Consider the following 17,135-nt stretch of genomic DNA (forward strand, 5'->3'; position numbering starts at 1 on the left):
GCATTGCGACAAATTTTAATTTTAAAAATTTTTGGCGGGAAACCCTAGCTCATGGTTACGAATCATGGTTATACTAACGTAATGCGAATAACTGAATAACTCGCACGCCAGGGTGCGACAAATCGCGGGAATCGCAAATTCGGTTTTATCGCGCGAAAATTTGTGGTAAAAGTTTCGCAAAAGTTAAGACAGTGCAGTGTACCCTAGACCGCCACACCAGGTCGATCGCTCGCAAACACTCCACGGAATGAATGTATTGAGCCGGAAGCCCAGACGCTCCACGCAACAGTTGAATAGGCACCGCCCTTGCGTCAGCGCTCCGTCGCTACAATGTATTGCCCGCATTGCTGTTTCTAAGTGGGAAGCATTATGCTGTCACCATTAGGAGTAAGTTGGGCAAGATATGTGTGCTTTTCTCAATGTGGGTCACTGAGGGATGAATGTGACGAGCAGTCGCTGAGGATGCCAGGCCAATCATTGGGAACCAAGGGAACTCCAGCCGAATTTGTACACCAAAATTCATCAAACATGTAAAATTCACTAAAATTCATTGAAATAAATCGAAATTTGAATAAAATTAATAGAAATTCGACTGAAATTTATTGGATTTGTTACACCGAAATTCATAGTGATTTCCTCTTGTTGGGAACTCTGCACATGGGTCCTAGATGTAGCGCTTGCAAGATGTGTCAGCGTTTGTTTTGCTCTCTACTGACAGACATCGGCCGCTTCTTTGTAAAAAACAAGTTTACACTTTGGGACAGACCCGGGGCAGACATTGTCATAACTTGAAAATGACAGCATTGTTGTAAGAGATGAAATTTTCATCAACGCTCCTATTTTTATTGCATGCGTGACAGCCACGTCATCAAATGCTTTGATGACGTCCTCGTAAGCAAAACTATAACCCAAATTGAAACTTTTACAGTGTACTACATTGATGACAGCAATGGCGTCATGACCAATCAGTACATCTGTGTATGATGTCTGTAGCAGGGCTCCGAGTGGTGTACCGCACTGCAAGAAAAAACCACAACAAAAGTACACAAATTACTGGCAAATTTTTTACACTGTAAAAAATTCCGTACTTTTGTACGGAAATGGTACTGAAAAATATAGTACGGAGGTACGGAGAAAAGTACGGAACGTTCCGTACTTGCTCCATATGAACCCATGTAAATGGGTACGGAAAAAGAGTACGGAACGTTCCGTAGTTGGCAAGTACGGACGGTCCAGGCAAATTATTGACCAGACATGTTCCGTACTTTTTCCGTACTTTTTTCTCACAGTGTATCAGGAATTTATTGTACTTTCAAAGTACAACAATTGTTGTACAAAGTACAATGGAACCGGCATGACGAGTGCTGGGCAGTCCCGGCCTCGTTGTGGTTTGTACAATCCCTGTTGTACTTTTATTGTACAGTTTTTCTTGTACTTTTGTTGTACTATTCACACTTTTCCTTGCAGTGCTTTTCCTTTTTATCCTGCTCTTGGCACTTGGCCCTACTGCCGCAGGTTCTGGTCGCAACATCGGCAAGGGGCTCGGTGTCCGTGGCATTTGGTTTGACGTTGCTGGCGTGCAGTGCGGGTGCGTTGCTGCAACCGTCCCCCCTCCTGGATCCGCCCCCCTCCGCGCTGTGCGCCCTGTCGGTGGTGCCCGGCCTGCTCGGCCTCAGCCAGCACCCCCGCCTGTTTGTCATCGGCACCACCCCGTGGCTGGGCGCCTTCCTGAGCCGCCTGCAGGGCATGCCCGTCGCGGCCGAGGTCACACTGCTCACGCGCTACAACCACCTCCTGTCGGACCGCATGACTCGAGAGGACGCTCTGGTTTTGGTGAGCCTCTCGAAGCCGAGGAGTGAATCACTGGTGTACTCATGTGTACAAATAAGCCCGTACTCAGTGTATCCACAAATTTAAATTTAGCAAAATTCGCTAGTTGTAAGTAAGATTTGGTGTTGCGTATTGTCTGAAACACTAGATAAAGCCTTTAGACGTTTAAAAATGTGAAATATATGAGTTTTCTAAGGTGGACTCACCCGTGCTTGTGTACTCATGTGTACACCAGAACGCTGAGTGATTCACCCCTCGCCCTCGAAGCACACTGTTATGCCAGGACTGTGACACGCTAAATGCCTATGGAATATTTGTCCGTCAATCAAGAACCTATAAAGCCCCAATCCGACTGACTCACTGACTCACTGACTCACTGACTCACTCACTCACTCATAGAAATGTTTGGGGTGAAGGAGTGGTCGTAGAGACTTGCGGTTTTTTCCATTCGATTCCAAATTTTATGGGAAAATTGGGAAAAATCCCAAAAGTTGAAAATTCCTCACCGTTTCCGAGAAAACCTACTTTATCTACAAAAAAGGGGAACAAATTTCTCACCGTTACCGAGCAAACCTACTCAATCTTCAAAAAGGGGACCGACCGACAAAAAATTTTTTATTCGCCCTATCAGTAGGTCTGGTCGAGACATTTCCGAAACTGTGCCGCAATCGGGTCCCCGTCACCGGCAACATCCTCAAAAACGATTAAATAGGCCTTAATTCAACAAAATCCACTCAATCTTCAAAAAAGGGGACCAACCGACTAAAAATTTTTATTCGCCACATCGGTAGGTCTGGTAAAGACATTTCCGAAACTGTGCCGCAATCGGGTCCCCGTCACCGGCAACATCCTCAAAAACGATTAAATAGGCCTAAATTCAACAAATCCACTCAATCTTAAAAAAAGGGGACCGACCAAAAACTAAAAATTTTTATTCGCCCCATCGGTAGGTCTGGTCGAGACATTTCCAAAACTGTGCCGCAATGGGGTTCCCCGTCACCGGCAACATCTTCAAAAACGTTTAAAATAGGCCTCAATTCAACAAAATCCACTCAATCTTCAAAAAAGGGGAGCAACCGACAAAAAATTTTTTATTCGCGTCATCGGTAGGTCTGGTCGAGACATTTCCGAAACTGTGCCGCAATCGGGTCCCCGTCACCGGCAACATCCTCAAAAACGATTAAATGGGCCAAAATTCAAAAAATCCACTCAATCTTAAAAAAAGGGGACCGACCGACAAAAAATTTTTATTCGCGTCATCGTAGGTCGGGTCGAGACATTTCCAAACTGTGCCGCAATCGGGTCCCCGTCACCGGCAACATCCAAAAAAACGATTAAATAGGCCTAAATTTAACAAAGTCCACTCAATCTTAAAAAAAGGGGGACCGACCGACTAAAAATTTTTTTATTCGCCCCATCGGTAGGTCTGGTCGAGACATTTCCGAAACTGTGCCGCAATCGGGTTCCTGTCACCGGCAACATCCTCAAAACGATTAAATGGGCCTAAATTTAACAAAGTCCACTCAATCTTCAAAAAGGGGACCGACCGACAAAAAATTTTTTATTAGCCCAATCGGTAGATCAAGTCGAGACATTTCAGAAACTGTGCCACAATCGGGTCCCCGTCACCGGCAACATACTCAAAATCAATCATCAATTGTCATCAAGAACCTAAACCCCAAAATCCGACTGACTCCCTCACTCATCAATCATCAAGAACCCATATAGCCCCAATCCGACTGACTGACTCACTCATTCATAGAAATGTTGGGGGTCAAGGAGTGGTCGTAGAGACCTGCGGTTTTTCCATTCGTTTCCCAAAATTTAATGGGAAAATTGGGAAAAATCTCAAAAGTTGAAAATTTCTCACTGTTTCCGAGCAAAGCTACTCAATTTTCCCCAAAAAGGGGACCGAATGACAAAAAAAATTTATTCGCCCCATCGGTAGGTCTGGTCGAGAATTTCCGAAACTGTGCCGTAATCGGGATTCCGCCACCGGCAATTGGGCAATCATCTTCAAGAATCTATATAGCCCCAATCCGACTGACTGACTGACTCACTCACTTACTCACTCAAAGAAATTTTTGGGGGTCGAGGGTGGTCGCAGAGATTTAAAGGGTTTTTTTTTTCCTTTCACCTCTATCCTTGTCAAAGCAGTCTTTAATATTTTCCGGACCTTGTATGCACCCATTGACTGCCACAGTAGCCAATGCAATATAAGCTATCTATTTGAGCAGTACAAGTAGCCTTATTATATGGTCAAAAGCGGTTAAATAGAGCTTTCAAAGAAGCAGGACATTTACTTCCTTAGAAAATTTGCCTTTGCTCACCACGGACTTACTGAAAATACTTCGGCACGCGCTTCACACATGCGGGGGTCTGGGGGCGGAGCCCCCAGCGAGCAGCGCGAGTATTGCCATATTTCTGTATGTGTACAAGTTTGTACATAAATTACGTACAATTTTAAAGCTTACGAACAATTTTGGAATATTGACCCCAATTTATGTATTTAATTGTACGTTGCTTCCGTACACATTAAATGTTTAGGCGTGTTTAGGTAGAATTTTGTACGTGCAACTTGCACGATTTTGTGCATACGTGGAAAATGCATATCATGCGCAAAGATGCATGAATTTATGCAAATTCACGCATAATTTTATGCACGACGGCACACAAGTTTAAAGTTATGCATCACCACGTACAAAATTGTATTCAGTGTGTACGTACTAATTTGGCAATGTTAATGGACAGTAAAGCTTAACATGTAAGTAGTGTCGACTTCGTATTTGTTTGAGTGTGAATTTGGTCACGTACTTTTCAATGTTCGTCCATGAGGTCACATTCGTTCTAATTTTGATACATGCTCAAACTAAGGTATAAACTTTTCCAACAATTTTCGTACAAAAACCTGCATTCCCCATTTTTTTCTGTACAAAATCGCTTATAAATCTGTACGAAAATTTTATGTCTACAAGAAATTTGTAAAGTCTCGTAGATTTAGAAAAAAAACATTTAGTGTGCGAAAAACTTCAGTTGGACTTCACATTAGTTTGAGCATGTATCAAAATTAGAACGAATGTGACCTCATGGACGAACATTGAAAAGTACGTGACCAAATTCACACTCAAACAAATACGAAGTCGACACTACTTACATGTTAAGCTTTACTGTCCATTAACATTGCCAAATTAGTACGTACACACTGAATACAATTTTGTACGTGGTGATGCATAACTTTAAACTTGTGTGCCGTCGTGCATAAAATTATGCGTGAATTTGCATAAATTCATGCATCTTTGCGCATGATATGCATTTTCCACGTATGCACAAAATCGTGCAAGTTGCACGTACAAAATTCTACCTAAACACGCCTAAACATTTAATGTGTACGGAAGCAACGTACAATTAAATACATAAATTGGGGTCAATATTCCAAAATTGTTCGTAAGCTTTAAAATTGTACGTAATTTATGTACAAACTTGTACACATACAGAAATATGGCAATACTCGCGCTGCTCGCTGGGGGCTCCGCCCCCAGACCCCCGCATGTGTGAAGCGCGTGCCGAAGTATTTTCAGTAAGTCCGTGGTGAGCAAAGGCAAATTTTCTAAGGAAGTAAATGTCCTGCTTCTTTGAAAGCTCTATTTAACCGCTTTTGACCATATAATAAGGCTACTTGTACTGCTCAAATAGATAGCTTATATTGCATTGGCTACTGTGGCAGTCAATGGGTGCATACAAGGTCCGGAAAATATTAAAGACTGCTTTGACAAGGATAGAGGTGAGAGGAAAAAAACCTTAAGTCTCTGCGACCACTCCTCGACCCCAAACATTTCTTTGAGTGAGTAAGTGAGTGAGTGAGTCAGTCAGTCGGATTGGGGCTATAAAGATTCTTGAAGATGATTGCCCAATTGCCGGTGGCGGAATCCCGATTACGGCACAGTTTCGGAAATTCTCGACCAGACCTACCGATGGGGCGAATAAATTTTTTTAGTCATTCGGTCCCCTTTTTGGAAGATTGAGTAGCTTTGCTCGGAAACAGTGAGAAATTTTCAACTTTTGAGATTTTTCCCAATTTTCCCATTAAATTTGGAATCGAATGGAAAAACCCGCAGGTCTCTACGACCACTCCTTGACCCCCAACATTTCTATGAATGAGTGAGTCAGTCAGTCGGATTGGGGCTATATGGGGTTTTTGATGATTTATGAGTGAGGGGGTCAGTCGGATTTTGGGGCTTTATAGGGTTTTTGATGACAATTGATGATTGATTTTGAGTATGTTGCCGGTGACGGGGACCCGATTGTGGCACAGTTTTTTGAAATGTCTCGACTTGATCTACCGATTGGGGTAATAAAAATTTTTTTGTCGGTCGGTCCCCTTTTTTGAAGATTGAGTGGGCTTTGTTAAATTTAGGCCTATTTAATCGTTTTTGAGGATGTTGCCGGTGACAGGAACCCGATTGCGGCACAGTTTCGGAAATGTCTCGACCAGACCTACCGATGGGGCGAATAAAAATTATTAGTCGGTCGGTCCCCTTTTTTGAAGATTGAGTGGACTTTGTTAAATTTAGGCCTATTTAATCGTTTTTTTAGGATGTTGCCGGTGACGGGGGCCCGATTGCGGGGGCCCGTTTCGGAAATGTCTCGACCAGACCTACCGATGGGGCGAATAAAATTTTTAGTCGGTCGGTCCCCTTTTTTGAAGATTGAGTGGATTTTGTTGAATTTAGGCCTATTTAATCGTTTTTGAGGATGTTGCCGGTGACGGGGACCCGATTGCGGCACAGTTTCGGAAATGTCTCGACCAGACCTACCGATGACGCGAATAAAAATTTTTAGTCGGTTGCTCCCCTTTTTTGAAGATTGAGTGGATTTTGTTGAATTGAGGCCTATTTAATCGTTTTTGAAGATGTTGCCGGTGACGGGGACCCGATTGCGGCACAGTTTCGGAAATGTCTCGACCAGACCTACCGATGGGGCGAATAAAAATTTTTTTGTCGGTCGGTCCCCTTTTTTGAAGATTGAGTGGATTTTGTTGAATTTTTGGCCTATTTAATCGTTTTTGAGGATGTTGCCGGTGACGGGGACCCGATTGCGGCACAGTTTCGGAAATGTCTTTACCAGACCTACCGATGTGGCGAATAAAAATTTTTAGTCGGTTGGTCCCCTTTTTTGAAGATTGAGTGGATTTTGTTGAATTAAGGCCTATTTAATCGTTTTTGAGGATGTTGCCGGTGACGGGGACCCGATTGCGGACAGTTTCGGAAATGTCTCGACCAGACCCACCGATGGGGCGAAAAAAAAATTTTAGTCGGTCGGTCCCCTTTTTTGAAGATTGAGTGGATTTTGTTGAATTTAGGCCTATTTAATCGTTTTTGAGGATGTTGCCGGTGACGGGGACCCGATTGCGGCACAGTTTTTTGGGAAAAGTCTCGACCAGACCTACTGATAGGGCGAATAAAATTTTTAGTCGGTCGGTCCCCTTTTTTGAAGATTGAGTAGGTTTGCTCGGTAACGGTGAGAAATTTGTTCCCCTTTTTTGTAGATAAAGTAGGTTTTCTCGGAAACGGTGAGGAATTTTCAACTTTTGGGATTTTTCCCAATTTTTCCATAAAATTTGGAATCGAATGGAAAAAACCGCAAGTCTCTACGACCACTCCTTCACCCCAAACATTTCTATGAGTGAGTGAGTGAGTCAGTGAGTCAGTGAGTCAGTGAGTCAGTCGGATTGGGGCTTTATAGGTTTCAAGAACCTATAACCTGTACAAGTTTGTACATAAATTACGTACAATTTTAAAGCTTACGAACAATTTTGGAATATTGTCCCCAATTTATGTATTTAATTGTACGTTGCTTCCGTACACATTAAATGTTTAGGCGTGTTTAGGTAGAATTTTGTACGTGCAACTTGCACGATTTTGTGCATACGTGGAAAATGCATATCATGCGCAAAGATGCATGAATTTATGCAAATTCACGCATAATTTTATGCACGACGGCACACAAGTTTAAAGTTATGCATCACCACGTACAAAATTGTATTCAGTGTGTACGTACTAATTTGGCAATGTTAATGGACAGTAAAGCTTAACATGTAAGTAGTGTCGACTTCGTATTTGTTTGAGTGTGAATTTGGTCACGTACTTTTCAATGTTCGTCCATGAGGTCACATTCGTTCTAATTTTGATACATGCTCAAACTAATGTGAAGTCCAACTGAAGTTTTTCGCACACTAAATGTTTTTTTTCTAAATCTACGAGACTTTACAAATTTCTTGTAGACATAAAATTTTCGTACAGATTTATAAGCGATTTTGTACAGAAAAAAATGGGGAATGCAGGTTTTTGTACGAAAATTGTTGGAAAAGTTTATACCTTACGCAGAAATTTCTCTTAATACGAAGGAAATGGCGCAAGCATAATACGAAGGTGGTTTTTCTTCGTATTACGAAGGTTTTTTTTTGTATCTTTATCTTACAATGAAAAAGCTAAAAAGATTCGTATTTCGAAGGAATATTGCTTCGTATTATTCTTGCGCCGATTTCACTGTAACATACGAATAACATAGGTCAAATTTCATTGTAAGACATTTAGAGTGTATAGCGAGTCTGAGAGAGCACATTGTTCGTATAACTTAATGTGTGTGTGTGTGTGTGTGTGTGTGTGTGTGTGTGTGTGTGTTCCAGGCAGTGGCAGACACTCCCTCCTCGCTGGCGAAGCTGCTTCCCCGACTGGCGGTCCCTTACACGACGCGCACCCTGCTGTGGGCAGCCTTGCCCGAGGGCGCGCTGCGCGTGGCTCTGCTGCCCGTGCGCCCCCTCTGCCTGCGCAACGGGGCGCTCGCCCTGACCGCCGCCAACGGCACCACTGTCATGTACCGCCACCCCTGCACCTGCGGCCAGGGCGCGTGGCACATCGCCGAGGACAACCGCTGGGAACCGGAGAGCGGATGGCGGCACCCGGGTAGGGTCTTTGCGGGTATTTGCGGGTCATTGCGGGGGAGAACCGAACCGAATCAACACTGGCGAGAAAAAAGTACGGAACATGTCTGGTCAAAAATTTGCCTGGACCGTGCGTCCTGCCCTACTAGGGAACTTCTGTACTATTATTTCGTACCCGATTGAGTTCTTATGGGACAAGTACGGGCGTGCTGTACTTTTTTCAGTACTTTCGTACTATATACGTCTGTACATTTTCCGTTCAAAAGTACGGCATTTACGGTGCACTGCGAGTGGGGAAAATCAGGAGTGGTGCGACACTGTAAATCCAAAGGCAATACTTTTAGTACCTTTTTTGGCAATACAATTGAGTATCGCCAATAAACGGTCTTACGGAAAAGTATTGCCTTCAGAACGGCGATACGCAAAAGTATCGCCAAAATTTGGCGACACTTTGGAGTATTGCCACGATTTGGCAATAAACGTCGAACAAATCAAGAGGACAAGACCTTGGTATAATGCCGTGGTTTTGGCAATATCCAAAAGTTTTGCCAAATTTTGGCGATACTTTTTTGTATCGCCGTTCTGAAGCCATTACTTTTCCGTAAGGCCGTTTTTTTGGCGATACTCAATTGTATCGCCAAAAACTGTACTTTGGTATCGCCGTTGCATTTGCAGTGGAATCAAGGGTTTTCGTTCCGAATAGGGTGTTATAACGAATCGTCGACCGAAAGTCAAAGAACGAAAGTAAGAACCAAAACGGCTCTGAGCAGACGCTGCCTTGGAGTTCAGGGGGGATTTGCGCATGCGCAGAAGCGGTATTGGTTCTTACTTTTGTTCTTTGACTTCCGGTCCAGGGATTCGTTAAAACACCCTTTCATTCGAATCGAAGTAAACAATTCGATGCCGATTCAAACTTTTCTGTCAATTTATGACTCTTTCCCTTATCTGTCCACCTCAGTTTGACGACGAACCACCAAAAACTAATTTGAAAATTCGGATAAATCGTGAACGAACTCTTCAATTATGCTGGAAAATGTATACTCCTTGCTGGTTATTGGTACACTGCAAACCTAAGTGTGAGAAAGTCTCACACTACTTAGTAGTGTACACCAAACCGTCTCACGCTTAGAAGTGTGAGACACCGATGATCCACGCTTGCAAGTTTGAGACACGGTTATGACCCTCACTTGCTCCCAATGGTTCCCTTTGTGTCTCAACGCCACGGGTCTCACACTTGTAAGTGAGAGACAAACTTCCTCGCACGCTTGCAAGCGAGAGAACTTCGTCCTTGTCCCTCAGAGAGACGGGATCGGAGGTCTTTGCTCAAGCTCCAATCCCTCTAGTCTCAACTGTTTACACTATACAATCAAATTTGAGCTATGTTACAGTGCATTTGGCGCAATCATAATACGAACCAGTATTCCTTAGTAATACGAATCTTTTCGGCATTTTCATAGCAAGACACAAAGAGAAACCTTCGTAATACGTAGAAAAACTACCTTCGTATTATGCTTGCGCCATTTTCTTCATATTATGGGAAATATCTTCTTAAAACATTTAGAGTGTAGAAGCCTCAGAAACCCGCTCCGCAAACCTTGCGTTTCTCTTCACTTCAACGTCTGGGACTTCAAATCCAGGCAGCGTGTTCCTGCCGCCGTGCCGGCAGTGGCGCGCCCCGGCGAGTGGAGTCCTCGAGGCGTGGGTCAACCCCTACATCTCGGTGCAGTACCTCGAGTTCTGGGCGCAGACGGCCGAGCGCGAGCTGCGTAACTTCGCCAAGTACAACGGCGTGCCCCTGCGAATACGTCGGCAGACCTTGAACGACTCCGACTTTCGATGGTACCCGGCGCTGGAGTGTCGGATGGACATAATGGCGAGCATCTGGGGCATGAGGCCCTACCTGCAGTACGCCATGTTCCCTTGGGCCAAGGCCGGCGGGTACTGCGTGGTGCCCGCGCCACTGCAGCAGCGCCGGGGCCCCCTGCCGGCGTGGGCGGACGACTTCGGGCTGGCCATGTGGGCCACGGCGCACGCCGGCATCCTCGCCGTGGCCGCCGGCATGTTCTTGCTGCGCGGCGACGGCCCGCTCTCCGGCGACGTCCTCAAGGCCTTCAAGCAGCCCCTCCCGCTCAAGCTGCACCTGCTGCAGCGGCCCGTGCTCGGCTGCTGGCTGGTGGTGGGCTTCGTCCTCACCACCTTGTACCAGGCAAGGGGACGTAACTTTGAAATTCAGTATGAGTTCCACATGAATTTTAGATTGTTTTGAATGAATGGCAATGGCAGCCAAATTTATGAATTTTGGGTCAGTTTTACTGAATGGCGGCCAAATTTATGAATTTTGGGTCAGTTTTACTGAATGGTGGCCAAATTTATGAATTTTGGGCTAGTTTGAATGAATTGCAGCCGAATTTCCTGTAATCTCTCGGCATGAACTTCACTAAATTTTTAAAAACTAATTCAACTTTTGACAAAATTGGGAAATATTTTTGGGGGTGGCTAAATTTATGGATTTTGGGTAAATTTTTATGAATGGCAGCCAAATTAATAAATTTTGGATAAGATAAAATTAATTGCAGCCAGATTTCCTAGAATCTCTCGGTATGAAACCCGCAAAATTTTTAAGAACTTGTACGACTTTTGACAAACTTGAAAATTTGGAGGAATTTAACAGAAATTCAAGATGGTCCATGAATTTCGATGCACAAATTATCTTAGAGTTGTCTTTCCCCTCGGTGCCAGGGTGAGCTCGTGAGCGAAGCCAACGAGCGCGGCTCCGGGGCCGAAATCCGGTCCGTGGAGCAGCTCGCCAGGAGCAACCTGACCATCTTGTTGGGCAACCCGACGCACGCCCAGTTCGTGCCGGTGCAGGGCTGGGGCCTGGCGGACAAGGTGCAGTACACGGAGCCGCTGGGCATGACGCAGGCCGACGTGCTGGACCGCGTTGGCGTGGCCCGCGACGCCGCCACCTTCATGATGCTGGGGTCGCAAGGCAGTCAGCCGCCCATGCTCGCCGACAGGACGCGCGTCCGCCTCTTTCGGCTGCCGATCGAGGAGTCCGTCACGGACTACATCGTGATGCGCGGCTGGCCGTACGAAGGGACTTTTCGCAGGTAGGCCTGACAGTGGCGGACCCAGATGCGGCCTATGTGGGGGGAGGAGGGGGGGTCGCACTTTTTGCCTACCTTTCAGGCGGCTTTCTAGGCCCCCCCTTGTATCCGCGCGTGGCCTGGTACAGCTCCAGACTCGAACTGAACGAGTGATCCCACCAATGCACTGTGAAAATTTGTTGTCACTTTATGACAAAAACGTGGATGATATTTTCATCACTTTTAAATTATGACAATCTCATCACAAATTGATGACATTTTTATCAAAGCTCCCATACTCATTGCGTGGGCGTGACAACCATATCATCAATTGTTTTGATGACATTGTTGTAGGGAAAATTAGCCTTGAAATTGTCATCAAGTGACGACTCAAATTTTCTCAGTGTGGGTTGCCCTCGAAGCGAGAAATCCATTTTCGGGGGTCACACGATAGGTTTGAGTCTAGTTCAGCGACTCGGGGGCTCGAAACGCGTCAAGAGTTTAGGCCCGCCCCATCCAGTCTTCTGGCCCATTAGTGACGGCTAGACGCGTTTTTAGCCCCCGAGTCGCTGAACACGACTCAAACCTATCGTGTGACCCCGCCAATGGATTCGTCGCTTTGAGGGCAACCCATTGGTGGGGTCACACGTTCGGTTCGAGTGCTGTTTAGTGAGTCTGGAGCTCAAAACACGTTGGCACGAGTTTTGGCCGCCTCGCCCACCCTGTGCCTAGGCGATCATTGGTTTTAATAGAAATCGGTCGATGAGTAAAGTAATGAGAAACAATCGCGACTGGTGTTGATTAGCAGTAAAATAATCGAAACGCAAAAAAAAAAAAAACAATAAACGATCAGTTAAAGAAACCGATTATATGGAAAATATGAGACGAAGGTTAATACTGCTGGTAGCAAACTTGAAATAACGTGTAAAGTAAAAGGATACGAGTGGTTGTGACGACTTTTCCCCCCTCAATGAAACTTTTTTCGGATGATGCACAACCGTTCCCACTCACAATTTGAACAGATTCTGGATACGATAACCGATGAAAACCACTAATCGAAGGTTTGAATTAACCCGACGATTAACAAAATAATCGCGAGGAATTTCTTCGATTAGAGCACACTGGTGGCCAACGAATGTGACGTCATATTCGTTGCAGTGTGAATTTTGTCACGTTCGTTTGAATATGATGTCACATTCGTTTGAATGTTGATTCACGTTCAAACGAATGTGACACCCTACTTGAACGGCCGAGTCACGTTCAAACGAATGTGACATCATATTCAAACGAACGTGACAAAATTCACATTCGTACGAATATGACGTCACATTCGTCGGCTTCCAGTGCAACCACTTACTAATCGAAGGCTTGAAATAATCCGACGATTAATAATATAACCGCGATTAATTTCAGTTAATCGCCAAGGCCTATCCGCAGGTTCCTCGGGCGCTGGCGCGCCGCAGGGCTGTTCGAGAAGTTCGAGCAGACGGGGCCGGCCAACCCGACGCCGGACAGGAATGTGTTGCCGTCGTCGTTCGAGCCGCTCACGCTGGCCCACGCGTGGCCTATGCTGCGTATCCTCCTCGAGGGATGCGTCAGTGCCGGCCTGGTGCTCGTTCTGGAGATGCTCGTGAAAGGGTGCGGGTGAAACCCGTTTAGCGGACCCAGTACGGGTCTTCAAATCCCGAGGGTGTTTCCACTCGTCAGAGACGCGAGCGCCGTGCGCGGTAGGCAACCCAACGAGCAGCGATGCCTGCTGGATTGGCGCACAGTACGAAAGAAGACAGGCGCATGCGGTCGAAATTCTGGTGGCGAAATGTGCGAATGTCGCCTATGTTTAATCCTGACGGGATTTGATCCTGAGTCTGGGGTCAAAATAAAGATGTTATTTTCGTCATCAGCACCCTCAAAAACATCAACAACATTGCAAAAACTCGAATAAAAGGAATGTTCAAAATGTACCTCACTGGGATTCGATCCCGGGTCCAAACTTCTCCTCACTTGAAACTGGCACCGTTGGTTTTGTCTCGTCACCCCGATTCCAAAAATACTCCTTTATGCCCTTCTACCTACACTCTTAAAACCGTACGAGGTATTTTGAGCATACGTATAACAAACTAAAATACTTTGTCATACGCAGAAATAGTTCGTAAATTACGAAGTATTTTCTTTGTAAGCTTATGTATGCTCAAAATACTTTGTTGTACAAACTTCTTTCCTTTGTAAGGCCCCAAAAAAGTTTGTAAGGTTTTCTCATTGTATCCTTTGCCGCAATCCTCCTCGACCCCATGTAGACCATGATGCACCTGCAGCAGCGCTCCGGGGGCGCGGATCAGATTTGCTGCCACCGGGCGGTTCTAAGGGTCACCCAAGGAGGCTGCATACCAAAATTGGTCAAGATCGGACCACGGGAAGCCCTCGGACGGACGAGCGGACGGACGCACAGCATGCTCGTCCCTCCGACATTTTTTTTTACAAAAAATACACGGGACGGGCCAAAAACGCGTTTTTCTTGGCAGCGTCGGGTGTCGCAGATACACGCGAGGTCTCGCATAACGAAGATGCCAACTGCAAGATGCATCGTGCAGACTCGCACACTGTGGCAGCCTGCAGGGAGCGCCGTGCGGGGTAGGCAGCCCAGCGGGCAGCGGTGTCGGCTGGGTTGCCTGACTTGTGACTTGCACACAGCAAACGTTTTGATTGACACGCAGTGGCGGATCCAGAGACGGCCGGGGGGGGGGGGTCACTTTTTGCCTACCTTTCAGGCGGCTATCTCGGGGTAAAGGCAGGGGCAATTGTCCTTTTGCCCCCACCCCCTCCCCGAACTGGATCCGCGCTTGCTGACACGTGCACTCCGCAGTGAGGGGAAATCGCAGCAAGGGACGAAAACACTGCTCTCGTTCCGTGGCGAACGTGTAAAAATGACAATAAGATCTTAGCCTGTCGGTGTCCAGCACTCGAGGTCTCCTGGGACGACTCCGCCAGTAAAAACCCTTTCCAAACATCGTGCTGCAGCGGGCCTCCGGTGACTCTGGAGAGCTCCTTTAGCGCAGAGAACTCTTGCATTGCAGCTCTTTCCAAGCGTCTTGTCCGGGGGAATCGATACCCAAAGGTAGAAGTCAATTTAAAGACGCTCTCGTTCCAGGAACGGGACATCACGTTGGAACGAACGTGACAAGTTGCCACGTTCGTATGAGCTGTGTCACATTCGTTTGGGGGTGAATCGGCCAAAAATTTGCGAGTTCACAATCAAACGAATGTGACAAAATGCTCAGAGGGACGTGACATCTTGTCACATTTTGTTTCAACGTGACGCCACTCTGGAATGAGAGTGGAACTTTGAAAAATCAATGTGCATGTGACAGACACAGTGCATGGCCATCGGACGACTAATTCGAAGCATTGCGTTCAGAAATTCGTAAGGATTACGCTCTTTTGGAAAATGTCGTTTTCAGTGCCTGCATTCTTCGAGCCAGCCGTGCGGGTTTGCTGGTTGCAAGCTGAGCCTTGGTAAAGGGCCTGTGCTGAGGCTGTAGGGGGGGTTAAGCGCCAAAAAAAATGCTAAATGTGCAAAACATTTTCGGAACGATCTGATTTCGGAAATCGGTAGATTTGAAACCCTCTTTCAGATTTGATTTGTAGCCAAACCAGGAAACCGCGGGAACCCACTCAAAAAGCGGGTTGCATATTTGGGGGGCACCGCCGCTTTTGCTATTAAAATCCATTATAAACAGAAACTAGACGACGCAGGTCGTGGTAGAAACGTCGGGGCGTCTAGGAGAAATAGAGGAGAAAGTTCGCGTTGGTTTCAGCCCTCTGACATCAAAACTCCGACGTACAGGATCGATTAACTCATTGGGCATTAACGTCAAAAAAAGAAATTCGAAATTTATCGAAAACTTTCAGGCCACTCGGCACGGGGCTAGTCGAGGCCTACATAGTGGTCATGTCCCAGGGGGAAAAAAAGTTAGTTGTGACAACAAAAAAAGTTAGTTAAATTTCCGGAGCAAAATAAGTGGTCATGACAACAAACTTTTTTTTGCCGAAGCAACGTTAGGAAAATTACTAGTTGAAACAAATTTGTAGCTTCAAGGAACGAGAAACACTTGGCTGAAACTAGTTTTTTGACTTCAAGAACGATTGAGTTTTAGTTCTGAGAACGAAGCCAATTTTGTTCTGAAAGCAAATATTTTGGCTCATGTAGGCAAAGCTACAAGAATGAGTTCGACGAGGGACAGAACTAAGTCACGTGATGTGCAGGTTCTTACAGATGTGGTTTATCTGAAGGTGCGCGTCCCCCGGGGGGACAAGCATATAACAGTTGATCAGTACAAACAACTTAAAAATTTTAAAGGGCGGAGGGAATGGAATAATCCGACCCATCGAAGGATGCAGCAAAGTTATGACTACTTCAGCTACACATCAACGTGAAGTGGGTCCGTGCCCAAACCCGATTCACACTGTGAGCTGCCCGCGCGGGGCCGGACCGCTGGACGATCGCAGCTTCTGCAAAGTGTTCAAGTCGCTGCGACGGACCCCTGACAGCATAGGCAGATCGGCAGCGCAGTGGCTTGCGAGTCGCGTCTCAACACGAAGAGTGCGGGTTCAAATCCCCATCCGGGGGGAAAAGATTTGCTCGATTCTTTTCTCCGAGCTTGCAGCTTGATGCTGACGTCACAGGGAGATCGTGCCTCTGAGCACGGTTGCAACCCCCTTTTTGGCGAGAACCTCACAATTTCGTCGTTAAACAAAAGAGGCGTGAAGCAGTTGTAACGCGCTGGGGTAAAAAGGTGTTTCGTACAGGCTCCCAAAACTGTGTCACTGATGACAAAAAAATTTTTGGCCCAACAAATTTTTGTGAGTGCCAGGAACTAAGTTTATGCATTCGTAGAACAAGGTTCATGATGATCATTACAAAATTGATGGCGTTAAGACTACATTTATATTTTTGTTGCATCAACAAAAAGAAACGTAGAGAGAGCAATGCTGTTTTTTGAGACAAGCGAAGATTAGTTCGATCAGCTAAGCGTCTTGGGTTTTGGAAAAAGTAACTAATTTTTAGTTGTCCCAAAAGAAGTGTTTGTTGCCACAGCAAAGTCTTTTTTTCCGTACGGGGGCATGGGGTCGTCTGCACTACACTGGTAGCCAACGAATGTGACATCACTTCGTTTTAACGTGAAAACGGCGATGTCAGTTTAAACGTGACAACAGAGAAAATTCATACTTAACGAATGTGACACACCGCACCCCTCTGTCACATTATTTCGGTGTGGAAACAC

At 45.8% G+C, this 17,135-nt stretch overlaps 1 protein-coding gene across 1 annotated transcript in view; it reads left to right on the forward strand.

Moving 5' to 3' along the window:
* Positions 1-11,046: 11,046 nt before the first annotated feature.
* The window catches only part of LOC117646360, an 11,354-nt gene continuing 5,265 nt past the window's right edge, over positions 11,047-17,135 (forward strand). Inside the window, exons 1-3 of the mRNA XM_034387240.1 lie at positions 11,047-11,112; positions 11,510-11,880; positions 13,294-13,450. Coding sequence (XP_034243131.1) covers positions 11,047-11,112; positions 11,510-11,880; positions 13,294-13,450 — 594 coding nt within the window. The remainder of the gene's footprint in view (positions 11,113-11,509; positions 11,881-13,293; positions 13,451-17,135) is intronic.

This window comes from Thrips palmi, unplaced genomic scaffold, assembly GCF_012932325.1.
Source record: "Thrips palmi isolate BJ-2018 unplaced genomic scaffold, TpBJ-2018v1 HiC_scaffold_19, whole genome shotgun sequence".
NCBI lineage: Eukaryota > Metazoa > Arthropoda > Insecta > Thysanoptera > Thripidae > Thrips > Thrips palmi.